Here is a 13644-nt window from a genome sequence, read left to right on the forward strand (position 1 = left end):
GGCTTTGGCTGAAAACGCACTAGCTGCTGGTAGGATGCAACCAGTGGAGCGAAGGGAGCTATTAGATGATCTCATGTTAAAACAGGTGAATGAGCTGGCAAAGTGCCATACTCAAGAGAATGAGACTTCCCTACCTAGAGTGGAGCAGAGGGAGGAGAAAGGCATTAACTTACTATTTCAATGGACCAAGTATATCACAAAGGAAGAGGAAGTATTAGAATGTATTCAGTATACTGGATGAAAATTCTAGAAGAGTGTCAAAAGCCTGTAAGGAAATGTGGCACCAAAAAAGGGAATAAAGTCTCTATATATGATCAACATACCTCTGTCTCTCCCCCAGCAAAAGTTGATAAGGAAACGGCAGAACTATCTCAACCGCTGTCACAGCCGTCAAGTCTACAATATTATGCTGATTGGGATTTACAACTAATATGTCAAAATAGGGCTTTTGTATCTACCCAAAAGAAAGTGGGCTGCTCTCCCAGAGTGAACAGAATCTTGTCTAACCAATATATCACAACCAGCAATCACTGGCTTATATATGACTATCCAAGTGGTGGTGTTCTGCTTGCACAACTTTCCTATTTCTCACAGTTTGGAAGATTAGTAGCAGAAGAATTGTATTTATTTGGTGCTTAAACAGTGGTTGCCATGAAGCTTGTGCTTTTCAAGGGATGGCTAACACCTTCATCTTTCAAGTACATTGTTCAGACTGTACACACTTTCAATGTAAAATAGCACCGTTAGCTCACGTTATAGTATTATGTTAAGAAAAGACTGTCTTCTTGCACAGTCTCCACATGCAGATAAAAACATACAACTTCTACTTCTTCCTCCTGCCTTGCTTAGGATGATAATGTGCCTCAGCAGCTATTAGATCTCATTCTTCTCTGTCAACTGGTATTGCACTGAATGATTCAAATGACTCATATTCAAATGACACTTTTAACTGCCTTTATAGCGAGCTGCTGGAGGTATTTTTTTTTTTTTTGCTTGATAATGCTTGTTCTTTTTTCACTTGATGATGAAGAAAGGGTTTCACTTTCAACTTGTATCTTGTATGAATTTCTTAGTGATCTCTAAATGTGCGTAAAATAATTGTAGCAAAACCACTGGCCATTGAGGCTTTTGGAATGTTGCACTGTAGGATTAAAACACCGTGAAAGTTGATGGAAAATACATTTATAGGAATTGTTGGTTTCAGCAGCTGTCCTTTGTTAAACAGATTCCTAGTTTTCATCAGTACAATTCCAGCAGGTATGCTGAGGCTGGTGGTTGAATGTGATCGTACTTCACTGACACCATTATGCATGTTGTAGATTCTGAGTCGTAGCTCCCATGGTTCACTGGACTCAGCGATGCTACATGACACATGACGTTTGCTAAAGAGTGGTGAGGGCATGTTTCGTACTGACAACCTGCATTTAAATGTTTTCCTTCTGAGGGAATCTCAAATGGAATAAAGTTGATGTAGCAAATTTCCATTCTTTTGGAGTATGCAAAAATGAATAATAAAAAAACATTTGCAGCAGCCATCTGTGAACCCAGTATAGCTGTGATGATGGATACGATTGGTCTTCTTGGTTTCTACAATGTTGACGTTGTCATCTAAATAAGTTCCTAACCTGATGAGGGAGTGAGCTGAAACATGGCATTTGTGACATCTGTCTTAGATTCCGGTACACACACTACTTATTTTCCCCAGATAAAGGTAGACAGTTTTCTGCGATGACAAAATTGAGAGGGGTTAGGCAACGGTCGCTACTATGTGTGGGGAAAATGTGTATTATCATTGAAGTCAATGAAAATGTAGCAAAAATGTTTTTTCCCCTCGTACAAATAAATGATACATACGAAATTGTTTTTGAAAGTGCTTGCTGTAAACTTGTTACTTTCTTCGCTTTGTGTGTGTTTTCTTGCACGGAATGTCAACCTTCTCTTCGTTTTTTTTAGCTCTGTGGGTACATTTGCTCGCGCTCTAGACTGCAGCAGTTCTGTTCGGCAGCCAAGCTTACACATGAGTGCTGCAGCAGCATCTAGGGATATCACACTGGTAAGAATTTAAGAAAATAAATCCTAATGCTGGATTTTCAGTTAAAAGTAATACCTCTATAGCATAAAGGCACAAAGAGAGTAATATATCAGTTTGAAAACACTGGAAGAGTCCTGAAGCATTTTACATTGGTGTCGGTTGTGTGCTTAAGAGACAGTTCACTTAGGAGCCAATTGGAGCTGTGAATCTATAACACACACAAAAAATCTACGATGTACATAGTAACTTTTAAGCTTGTGATCATTTACAATGCTTATTTAAATGATTTGTATGACTGATGTGGAGTTTATTAATTGGGAAGGGGTTTCCTGTACCAGTTCAACAGAATTTAATCCCTACTCATTGGTGTTCACCGGGTGGTTAAATCCTGTCCAGTTGGGAAGTTCAGTGCAAACCACTGAACCACTGCTCCAGTGAAGGTTTCTTCCTTAGTTTAAGCAGTACTTTGCCCATGTTAAAACAAGGGGGGGGGGGCTTTGTTTTAGCAGCAACTTTGGAGTCCTGACCAGATGTCATTGTGACGTTGGGTGATTTCGCCACCCACCTGTCAAATTTGGCCTGGTAAGGATTTGGCCTGTGGAGCCAAAAATATTCCTCATGCCAGCATTAGAGGAGGAGGAGGAGGATGATGATGATAATAATAATAATAATAATAATAATAATAATAATAATAATAATAATAATATATTCCTTCCAGTAGCAGGTACTCTGGGTGGCTTACAGCACATATAAAAACATAATAAAACATCAAACAGCCCCCTGATATGTATCAGTCCCCTAGTTTCATTCATAGCTTTTTATTTTGAAATGTGGTGCATTTTTTTATGTAGTGGGAACTTCTTTTTTTACACTTTGTGTTTGGTTTGTTTTATGTAGTTCCATGCCATGGATACTTTGCACAAAAACATCTATGACATTTCCAAGGCAATTTCTGCCCTTGTGCCCCAGGGTGGGCCTGTCTTGTGCAGGGATGAAATGGAGGAATGGTCTGCTTCTGAGGCAAATCTCTTTGAAGAAGCCCTTGAAAAATATGGAAAGGATTTTACTGATATTCAGCAAGATTTTGTAAGTAGGCAAACGGCATTGCACATCTAGAAAATCGTGGACAGCATTCTCCAGTTAAAGGAATTAGGGCAGTATTCAACTAAAAAAGTGTGTAAGCAGAACATCTTCCATTTGTGCAGTGGCAAATTCTCTTCTCCATGTGTCCCATGCCATTTCCAAATTGCTGCTATAGTTTAGGGATACTGAGTTACATGCTTGGGGAATAAGCCGAATGCTGTGGACATAGCGCATCTTGATTTAAGTAAGGCTTTTGAAAACGTCCCCCATGATATTCTTGCAAGGAAGTTGGTAAAATGTGAGCTTGACAATGTAACCGTTAGGTAGATTTGTAGTTGGTTGACTGACTTAACTCAAAGACTACTCATTAGTGGTTCATCCTCATCCTGAAAAAAAGTTAGAAGTAGGGTGCTGCAGGGTTCTGTCCTGGGTTCATTGTTGTTCAACATCTTTATAAATGACTTGAAGGAAGGATTTGAGGGGCTGCTCATCCAATTTGCAGATGACACCAAACTGGAAGGGGTAGCTAATGTCACAGAAGACAGAATCATAATTCAAAATAACCTTAACAGATTGGAGAACTAGGCCCAAACTAACAAAAAGAGTTTCACTAGGGACAATGTAAGTTTCTGCACTTAGGAAGGAAGAATCAGCTGTACAAATATAAGATGGAAGACTCCTGGCTTACCAGTAGTACATGTGAAAAGGATATAGGGACCACAAGCTTAGCATGAGTCAACAGTGTGATGCAGCAGCAAAGAAAGCTAATGCCATTCTAGGCTGCATCAACAGAAGTCTAGTGTCCAGATCAAGGGAAGTAATAGTACCACTATTCTCCCTTGGTCAGACCACACTTGGAATACTGAGTCCAATTCTGAGCACCACAATTTAACTCATAGAATCCTAAAATCCCCCTGCAATCCAGGAATCTCAACTAAAGCATCCATGACAGATGGCTATTCAACCTCTGTTTAGAGTACTGTGTCCAGTTCTGGGCACCACAGTTCAAGAAGGACACTGACAAACTGGAACGTGTCCAGAGGAGGGCAACCAAAATGGTCAAAGGCCTGGAAACGATGCCTTATGAGGAACGGCTAAGGGAGCTGGGCATGTTTAGCCTGGAGAAGAGGAGGTTAAGGGGTGATATAATAGCCATGTTCAAATATATAAAAGGATGTCACATAGAGGAGGGAGAAAGGTTGTTTTCTGCTGCTCCAGAGAAGCGGACACGGAGCAATGGATCCAAACTACAAGAAAGAAGATTCCACCTAAACATGAGGAAGAACTTCCTGACAGTAAGAGCTGTTTGACAGTGGAATTTGCTGCCAAGGAGTGTGGTGGAGTCTCCTACTTTGGAGGTCTTTAAGCAGAGGCTTGACAACCATATGTCAGGAGTGCTCTGATGGTGTTTCCTGCTTGGCAGGGGGTTGGACTCAATGGCCCTTGTGGTCTCTTCCAACTCTATGATTCTATGATTCTATGATTTTTGAAACCTCCAAAGAAGGAGAGGTTTGACTCACCATCTTCTGGAAGGTGTGCAGAGGAGGGCAGCCAAGATGATCAAGGGTCTGGAAACAGTTGAAGGAGCTGGATATGTTTCGCCTAGAAAGAGGAGACTGAGAGGACGTATGAGAGCCATCCTCAAATATCTAAAGGGCTGTCACATGGAAGATGGAGCTAGTTTCTTTTCTCCTGCTCTGGAGGGTAGGACTCCGGCCAATGGCTTCAAGGTACAAGAAACGACTAAACATCAGGAAAAACTTTCTGACAGTAAGAAGAAGAAGAGGAGGAATTTGGATTTGATATCCCGCTTTATCACTACCCGAAGGAGTCTCAAAGCAGCTAACATTCTCCTTTCCCTTCCTCCCCCACAACAAACACTCTGTGAGGTGAGTGGGGCTGAGAGACTTCAAAGAAGTGTGACTAGCCCAGGGTCACCCAGCAGCTGCTTGTGGAGGAGCCGAGACGCGAACCCGGTTCACCAGATTACGAGTCCACTGCTCTTAACCACTGCACCACACTGGCTCTCAGTTGGTGTCCGACAGTGGAAAGGTCTTCCTAGGGAGATGGTGGACTCTCCTTCCTTGGAGGTTTTTAAACAGAGGTTGGATGGCCATCTGTCAGGGATGCTTTAGTTGAGATTCCTTCATTACAGAGGGTTGGACTAGATGAACCTCGGGGTTGCTTCCAGCTCTTAAGATTTTAGGATTCTATGAGTTCTGACACCATTTCCCCAGCTGGAAATGCATTGTGAAAAGCCAATGGTGATCAAGGCTTTAAAGGTTTAGTCTTAGGAGGCTGGAACAGATTAGACATTGTACTTGTTTCTAACATCATCTAGAACATTGTACCTGAGGCATGTTGGAAATCATATGACTATGTGTGAGATGCAGCCCACAGGGCCTCCATACTGGGACTGAAACCACCCAAGTTTGGCTCTGCAGTACATCCTTGCACAGCAACTAGGTTGATAAAAACAGCTTTCACTGGTGTTTTATAAGCCTAATTGCAGCATGGGGAAGGTGAAGGGGGTTGTACAAAGCTAGATAAAGAAGAGTTAACTCACTTCTTCAACATCTAGCTTTGTGGCAGTTGGGTAGCTATATGCTTGGGAACTTCTGAGTTCTGACTTTTTGCTATTAAAGTCTTTTGTTCCCAGGATGATGTAGATTTGAGACCTCATGGGCTTTTTTGGGTTTTGTTTATACGTGTTCTTAGCTTCCATGGAAGTCCTTAACCAGCATAATTGAGTACTACTATATGTGGAAAACAACAGATCGATATGTTCAACAGGTAAGAACAATGTAGTTACAGTTCTCAAAACAGATGCTTCTAACTTCTAATTGCAATCTATTGTAGTAGTCATTATAATCCTATATACTCAGTTTTGCTTTGATGGATGATTTGAAACTTGTAACTCCTTTTTGAGTGGGTGAACATGACTGACAGATGTCTCATTAAGGTATTAATGACTTTGGGTGGATCTCTCCTACTCAGAGATCTCTTCTGGAAAAAGCATCGGAGGGTCATTTGCCACTGAGACTAACAAAAAACTATTGTGTTCAGTATGTTTTTAATTAGCTGTTTCTTACCTATTTTCTTATTATTGAAACTTCGCAATGGAATTCGATATTTTCCCACTGTCTTAGCAGATAAATTATTTGAAGTCTTATGGTTACATGTGTCTTTAGGAACATGCATATACTGTATTTTTTGCTCTACAATATGCACTTTCCCCCTCCTAAAAAGTAAGGGGGAATGTGTGTGCGTCTTATGGAGCGAATGCAGGCTGCATTGCTTTCGCTGAAGCCAGAATAGGAAGAGGGATAGCCGCGCAAAGCCTCTTCATCAACATTTGATTCAGAATATTTTTTTTCTTGTTTTCCTCCTCTAAAAACTAGGTGCGTCTTATAGAGCGAAAAATACGGTATACCAGATCTACACATGAACCCCCAAGCACAGTGTAGTGTAATGGTTAGAGTTTTGGACCTGGGAGACCAGGGTTTGAATCCCCACTCAGCCACGAAGCTCACTGGGTGACGCTGGGCCAGTCACCATCTCTTAGCCTAACCTACATCACATTAGAATCATAGAATCATAGAGTTGGAGGAGACCACAAGGGCCATCGAGTCCAACCCCCTGCCAAGCAGGAAACACCATCAGAACACTCCTGACATATGGTTGTCAAGCCTCTGCTTAAAGACCTCCAAAGAAGGAGACTCCACCACACTCCTTGGCAGCAAATTCCACTGTCAAACAGCTCTTACTGTCAGGAAGTTCTTCCTAATGTTTAGGTGGAATCTTCTTTCTTGTAGTTTGGATCCATTGCTCCGTGTCCGCTTCTCTGGAGCAGCAGAAAACAACCTTTCTCCCTCCTCTATGTGACATCCTTTTATATATTTGAACATGGCTATCATATCACCCCTTAACCTCCTCTTCTCCAGGCTAAACATGCCCAGCTCCCTTAGCCGTTCCTCATAAGGCATCGTTTCCAGGCCTTTGACCATTTTGGTTGCCCTCCTCTGGACACGTTCCAGTTTGTCAGTGTCCTTCTTGAACTGTGGTGCCCAGAACTGGACACAGTTCTCCAGGTGAGGTCTGACCAGAGCAGAATACAGTGGCACTATTACTTCCCTTGATCTAGATGCTATACTCCTATTGATGCAGCCCAGAATTGCATTGGCTTTTTTAGCTGCCGCGTCACATTGTTGTGAGGATGAAATCATAGAATTGTGGAGTTTGAAGGGTCATCTAGTCTAACCCCCTACAATGTGGGAATCTCAAATAAGCATCCCTGACAGATGGCAATCCAACTTCTGCTTAAAAACCTCCAAGGAAGGAGAGTCCACCACCTCCAGAGGGAGACAGTTCCACTGTCAAGCAGCTCTTAATATCAGAAAGTTCTTCTTGATATTTAGTCAGAGTCTCCATTCTTGTAACTTCTGCCTTCTGTGTTCTTACATCTATTGCCTTAACTAAGTGGTGTGCAATTGGTTCAGTTTCTTTGCAGGGCTCTAGCCATGATTAAAATCTGTTGCTTTAATTTCTTATGGTGTGAATTCATTTCTTTAATGTACTGATTGATATTTTCAGCCCTGCTGATCAGTAATATTCAGAAACTACTTTATAAATCCATGATGCTAACATAAAGGGATGAACTGCAGCCCTTGTTTCCTCAAGGTGAATTGATTTTTTGTATACCTAGAGAGGTATTTGTTGAGAACAGGAAAATGTATCAGATTTAGTTATAATTTGTATGGATTGCTTTTATGTTCTAATTTTATTTTATTGTATTGTATTCAGAAAAGGTTGAAAGCTGCAGAAGCAGAAAGCAAGCTAAAGCAAGTATATATTCCTAATTAGTAAGTGCCTGTTCTTATATATATTTACAGATGGAATGCAAATATTATAGCCATTCTTACTTGTCTTGCAAACTTATGTATGTGAATTTTTAACCATGAAATAGATGTTACATTCTCTAACAGGGCAATCCAATGCATGCCTACTCTGAAGCAAGTCTGATTTTCTTCAAGGGATCTTAGTCCCATGGATGTGTGTACAGAACTGCAGCATAAATTTTGTAATGTTTGTTTCTGCTAAAAAGCTACACTTGTCTCAAAACCTCAACCAAAACAGCTTTGATTCTCCTAGGGATCCCAAGATGGATTGTACAAATGCAGGCTATCATCTCTTGTGAGACAGGGCATTGTATTTGTTCTGTACTAAATCGAAAATGAAGCTATGGTTAGAGAGAGGAAAACAAATTTTTGATCCATTGCTGTACATGGGTGAGGGTGTTTTCATCCCCTCCCAGATGTGCACAAGGGTGGGCTGTGTTTGTGACAGTGGCTTCACATTTTAAACCATTAATATGAACATTCTATTAGAGATTCAGGTAGTAGTAGTAGTAGTAATAATAATAATAATAATAATAATAATAATAATAATAATAAATTTTATTTATATCCCGCCCTCCCCAGCCAAAGCCGGGCTCAGGGTGGCTAACAACAATAAAACAGTACAACACAACACTCTAAAATCATTCATTATAAAATTAATTCAACCATTGGGCCAGATAGGTAGGTAGCCGTGTTGGTCTGACGCAGTTGAAATAAAATAAAAAAATAAGAAAATTATCCAGTAGCGCCTTAGAGACCAACTAAGTTTGTTCTGGGTATGCACACTTCTTCAGATACCCGAAGAAGTGTATCTGAAGAAGTATGCATGCACACGAAAGCTTATACCCAGAACAAACTTAGTTGGTCTCTAAGGTGCTACTGGACAATTTTCTTATTTTTTTATACTATTAGAGAAGAGCATAAGGAAGGACTGCTCTTCTCTCGCTCTCGCTTACTCTCACGCAGGGCTGCAAAGGCAAACACCAGCCAGAAGCTCTCGATCCTTGGGAAGGGAAAAGAGGAAGAACTAAGCAGGAAAATAACTCGGAAGGGGAAAAGGTATCCAGGAATTTCCGGCACGTTCGGGCTGTTACAGGTTCAGACATTGAATACATTAGAAAAGAATGGAGTGGCTCTAGAATGATGGTTTCCAAACACGCAAAGCTTGTTTTAAAAAGCCTAGTGCTGTCCTCCATGAATTTGTCTTATCCTCTTTTAAAGCCATCCAAGTTGGTGGTCAGTTCCACGGTTGAACTAGGTGCTGCACAAAGAAGTATTCATGTCAAGCTCACTGATCAGTAGTTACCTGGTTCTTCTTTCCCCCCTTTTTGAAGATGGCTCAGCGCCCAGGGAATTGGTGTTGGGACACTGAGGAGAGGTCATAGGGAGAGACTTGGGGGGAGGAGCTGGATGTTGAAGGAGCAACAGGGTTTAGTGGGCAGGAAGAGACAGGGAGCAGCAGTTCAGACTCTGAGGCTGAAGCAGAGGAGGGAAGTCAAGAGGCTGCAGAAGAATCCATGGAGTCTCCCCCTCCTGCTGTGACAAGCTCCCCTTCCCCTTGGTATCCCAAGAACACACAGGATGAGGAGGAGGGCAGAACAGAGGCCAGAGGTGCATAGACACAGCTTGAGACTGCATGGGAAACATCTGGGAGAGGAGAAGCAAGTTTCAAGTTTTATTGCGGCCAAAGCCAGTAACACTAAACACCACAAGATCAAACAACAAGAAATCAACAACAACCTCAGAAAAAGAAAAAAGAAAGAAAGAAAGGTTACACAAGGGAACTTTGCGGTGTGCCATTCAACAGAAGAGATTTACGCTTCCTAATTACTAAAGTACAAAATTTAGCCACCTCATATGATATTGAGCTTGAGGAATCTTCCAGGAGGTATTTTCAAAGAATTTCGGGGGAGGATTCCAAATAATATTGAAGGGGTATAAATTTTGATAGAAGCGGTAAAATAAGTTGAACTCGTTCTTCACTATAAAATTCGCAAAATAAAAGAATGTGTGTGACAGATTCTACCTTATTAGACATACAAGGGCAGAGACGCGCATGCATTGGAACCCGCGTGAATTTGCCGTACAGCACTGCTGATGGCATTGTCTCAAAGTGTGCTCTAGAAAAAGCCCATCTGTAGGCTTCATTAGTGATGTTAGTTAAATAAGGGGCAGCTGCAAAATTAGGCCAAGCTAATTTTATAGGAGAGGAGAAGCCTTAGAAAGGGTGGAAGGCAGGGACCTTCAGTCCTGGCAACTGCTCCATAGGAGGAAGACCTGCTGGGGAGCGTTGTTGAGTTTTATGCCGTTTCCTTGAATAAAGAGTCAACTTCACTGACAGCAGAGCCGTATGTCTTTTGTACTGACCTCCGTCTGACTCCAGCCCTGACAGTTATTGTTATTATTGCTTCAAAACTAAAACTAAAATTCAGGAATGAAGATAGCTATTGGTTTTTCTGTAAATTGTTGATCTTCTGTCGCTCTTTGAAAAATGGATCATGTATTTAATATACTATAATGTAACACTGGTGCAGTGTTTACTATTTATTTCTTTATTGCATTTATTTATATCCCGCTCTTCAGAACACAAATCTTTCCAAACCAGGTTATAGGAAGCATTAAACATTTTTTAAAAAAAGCACAAATAATGAAAGCCAATCAAATCATTTCCAAAGTACAATTGATAGTAGAACTGCTGGAAGGGAGGATATTTGCATTTTGTGAAGAACAAATAAAGTTTGATAAAATATAAGTAAACAAATGTAATACATTGTTTTTCTGAGATGTAGATGAAAACTCAATAATGGCTGTGGAACTTCTGCAAGTCTAAACTGCATGTATAGCTTTTAGACACCTGTTCCTTCTCAATTATGTAGTTCTTGAACTGTTTAGCACTAAGAGATTTGACTGGGGGATTGACAGTTTCATTTGGCAGAAGGGGGGGGGCTGGGTGCACTACATTCTTCTCTAAGTTAGTGAAAATATTTTATGTTAGAACTATTTAGAAATGGGAGGTACTCAATATTTATTTACCATGTCTGAAGTATCAGAAGGTTGCATGTTCCCTTGGTTTTTGGCATCCGTCTGTCTCAGGAGACAGTGAAAGAGTGCGCCTTCGGGGGTGAAGTCAACCCATTGGAGAGTTACAGTACCTGCTGTGGCTGTAGAGGCCGATAAAAGGAGAGACATGTTTTGTTGCAGCGGGGGCAGGTGAAGGCATTTCTTCAGGTGGTGCTGATGGCATTTCTTCCCATAAACTAACCACCCATTTCCTGTTTTTCATTTCTTTAAGTAACAAGCCAAACCCCAACCAGATCAATGTCAATAATATCAAGCCAGGAGTGGTAAATGGTACAGGAGTTCAGGCACAGAACACGGGAACGGGACGAGCCTGCGAAAGCTGCTATAGTAAGTGATTTGTGAATGTAGCCCTGTGTGCAAGAAAAAGAAGCCCATGAGGGTATGCAAGTCCAATCTTATGTGCCCTTTTCTTTTTAGAGTAGACACATACAGTTGTACCTTGGAAGTCGAACAGAATCTGCTCCAGAAATCCGTTTGACTTCCAAAACGTTTGGAAACCAAAGTGCGCCTTCTGATTGGCTGCAGGAAGCTCCCGCAGCCAATCAGAAGCCGCAGAAGCCCCGTCGGACGTTCAGATTCCAAAGAAAGTTCACAAACTGGAACACTCACTTCCAGGTTTATGGCGTTCGGGAGTCAACACATCCGAATACCAAGGTGTTTGGGATCCAAGGTACGGCTATTTTAAATCTGTGACTCAGGGCCAAACACTTACCACCTCCCCTCTTGTCTTGCTTCCTGGAGAAGCCTGGCTTATTGACTATGCCAAGTTGCTAAGAAAAGCACCACTAGGACAGGAAGTGGTTGTATGATATGGGACTGGTCCTATCACCATGTCTCCTGGCATCATTTGGTGCAGTAATGGAGGAGACTTAAGGACAGGGGGGTTGCCATCTGAAGCCAGGAGAAAGACTACACTCAGATATCCCAGAAGGAAGAGGAAGCTGAAGATGCTAGAATCCCAGCATATCTATACCCTTAAAGCAAGCCTGGCAGGTGCAGATTCCTCTTAGGGAGAGCATATGGAGATTTCTAAATCTGACATATCTGGGACCTGAACTGAACTGGCAACCCTTATCACAGAATAGTAAAGGTAAAGGGACCCCTGACCATTAGGTCCAGTCGTGGCCGACTCTGGGGTTGCGGCGCTCATCTTGCTTTATTGGCCGAGGTAGCTGGCGTACAGCTTCCGGGTCATGTGGCCAGCATGACTAAGCTGCTTCTGGCAAACCAGAGCAGCGCACGGAAACGCCGTTTACCTTCCCGCCGGAGTGGTACCTATTTATCTACTTGCACTTTGACATGCTTTTGAACTGCTAAGTTGGTAGGAGCAGGGACCGAACAACGGGAGCTCACCCCGTTGCGGGGATTCGAACCGCCGACCTTCTGATCGGCAAGTCCTAGGCTCTGTGGTTTAACCCACAGCGCCACCCGTGTCCCTTTTATCACAGAATACTATCAAGCTATTGATAATGAGAGGATACTGAATGAAAAGGAGGTTTTACCTAGGAGCAAAGCTTTGGCATAATTTCTTAACTTGTTTAGTTTCATTTATATGTATTTCTTAACCTAGAGTGGATCACAAAGTGCCCACAGGGAAATACCGTATTTTTTGCTCTATAAGACTCACTTTTTCCCTCCTAAAAAGTCAGGGGAAATGTGTGTGCGTCTTATGGAGCGAATGCAGGCTGTGCGGCTATCCCAGAAGCCAGAACAGCAAGAGGGATTGCTGCTTTCACTGCGCAGTGATCCCTCTTGCTGTTCTGGCTTCTGAGATTCAGAATATTTTTTTTCTTGTTTTCCTTCTCCAAAAACTAGGTGCGTCTTGTGGTCTGGTGCGTCTTATAGAGCGAAAAATACGGTACATAATCTAAATCAGTATCGCTTGGTCAAAATTGGGTTGGGGTGGACAGAGAGTTCAAGCAATGTTTTAACTTGACAAGCACAACACTCCTGCTTTTGTTTCTTAAAGCATCCTAGAATAGAATCATAGAATCATAGAGTTGGAATACCATCTCCTGACATATGGTTGTCAAGCCTCTGCTTAAAGACCTCCAAAGAAGGAGACTCCACCACACTCCTTGGCAGCAAATTCCACTGTCAAACAGCTCTTACTGTCAGGAAGTTCTTCCTAATGTTTAGGTGGAATCTTCTTTCTTGTAGTTTGGATCCATTGCTCCGTGTCCGCTTCTCTGGAGCAGCAGAAAACAACCTTTCTCCCTCCTCTATATGACATCCTTTTATATATTTGAACATGGCTATCATATCATATCCTTCTGCATCCCTTTCTCACTCCCTTTTCCCGAGGAACTATAGCAGGCTCTTGACCTCTGCACAGAAGATTCTCAGGTCAGGGTTCCTTACTCCACTGCCCATGCTAGACATGGAAAGATTTCCCAGCCCATTGTACCATTTTATACTATGGGGTGCTCACTCTTGCCATAGAGCAGCTAGTCCAGGTTTTTAAAAAACCACAGCCAAAACCACATCCATTGTCTCACTGCTGAATTATTTGCTTCTTATCTGAGATTATAGATGCGCCTTTAGAAGTAA

General features: G+C 42.0%; 1 protein-coding gene across 4 annotated transcripts in view; it reads left to right on the forward strand.

The window, feature by feature from the left end:
* Positions 1-13644, forward strand: part of MTA1 (metastasis associated 1) — a 69266-nt gene that overhangs the window by 32657 nt on the left and 22965 nt on the right. For all 4 annotated transcript variants that reach the window (XR_014222300.1, XM_082234395.1, XM_082234397.1 and 1 more), the window contains 5 exons: positions 1954-2053; positions 2930-3118; positions 5834-5908; positions 7919-7977; positions 11306-11421. Coding sequence is in view for 3 of the 4 variants with exons in the window: in XM_082234395.1 (XP_082090521.1) it covers positions 1954-2053; positions 2930-3118; positions 5834-5908; positions 7919-7977; positions 11306-11421 (539 nt within the window). In the remaining variant the exon portion in view is untranslated. The remainder of the gene's footprint in view (positions 1-1953; positions 2054-2929; positions 3119-5833; positions 5909-7918; positions 7978-11305; positions 11422-13644) is intronic.

Source organism: Podarcis vaucheri (genome assembly GCF_965113315.1).
Source record: "Podarcis vaucheri genome assembly, chromosome: 8".
Classification (NCBI taxonomy): domain Eukaryota; kingdom Metazoa; phylum Chordata; class Lepidosauria; order Squamata; family Lacertidae; genus Podarcis; species Podarcis vaucheri.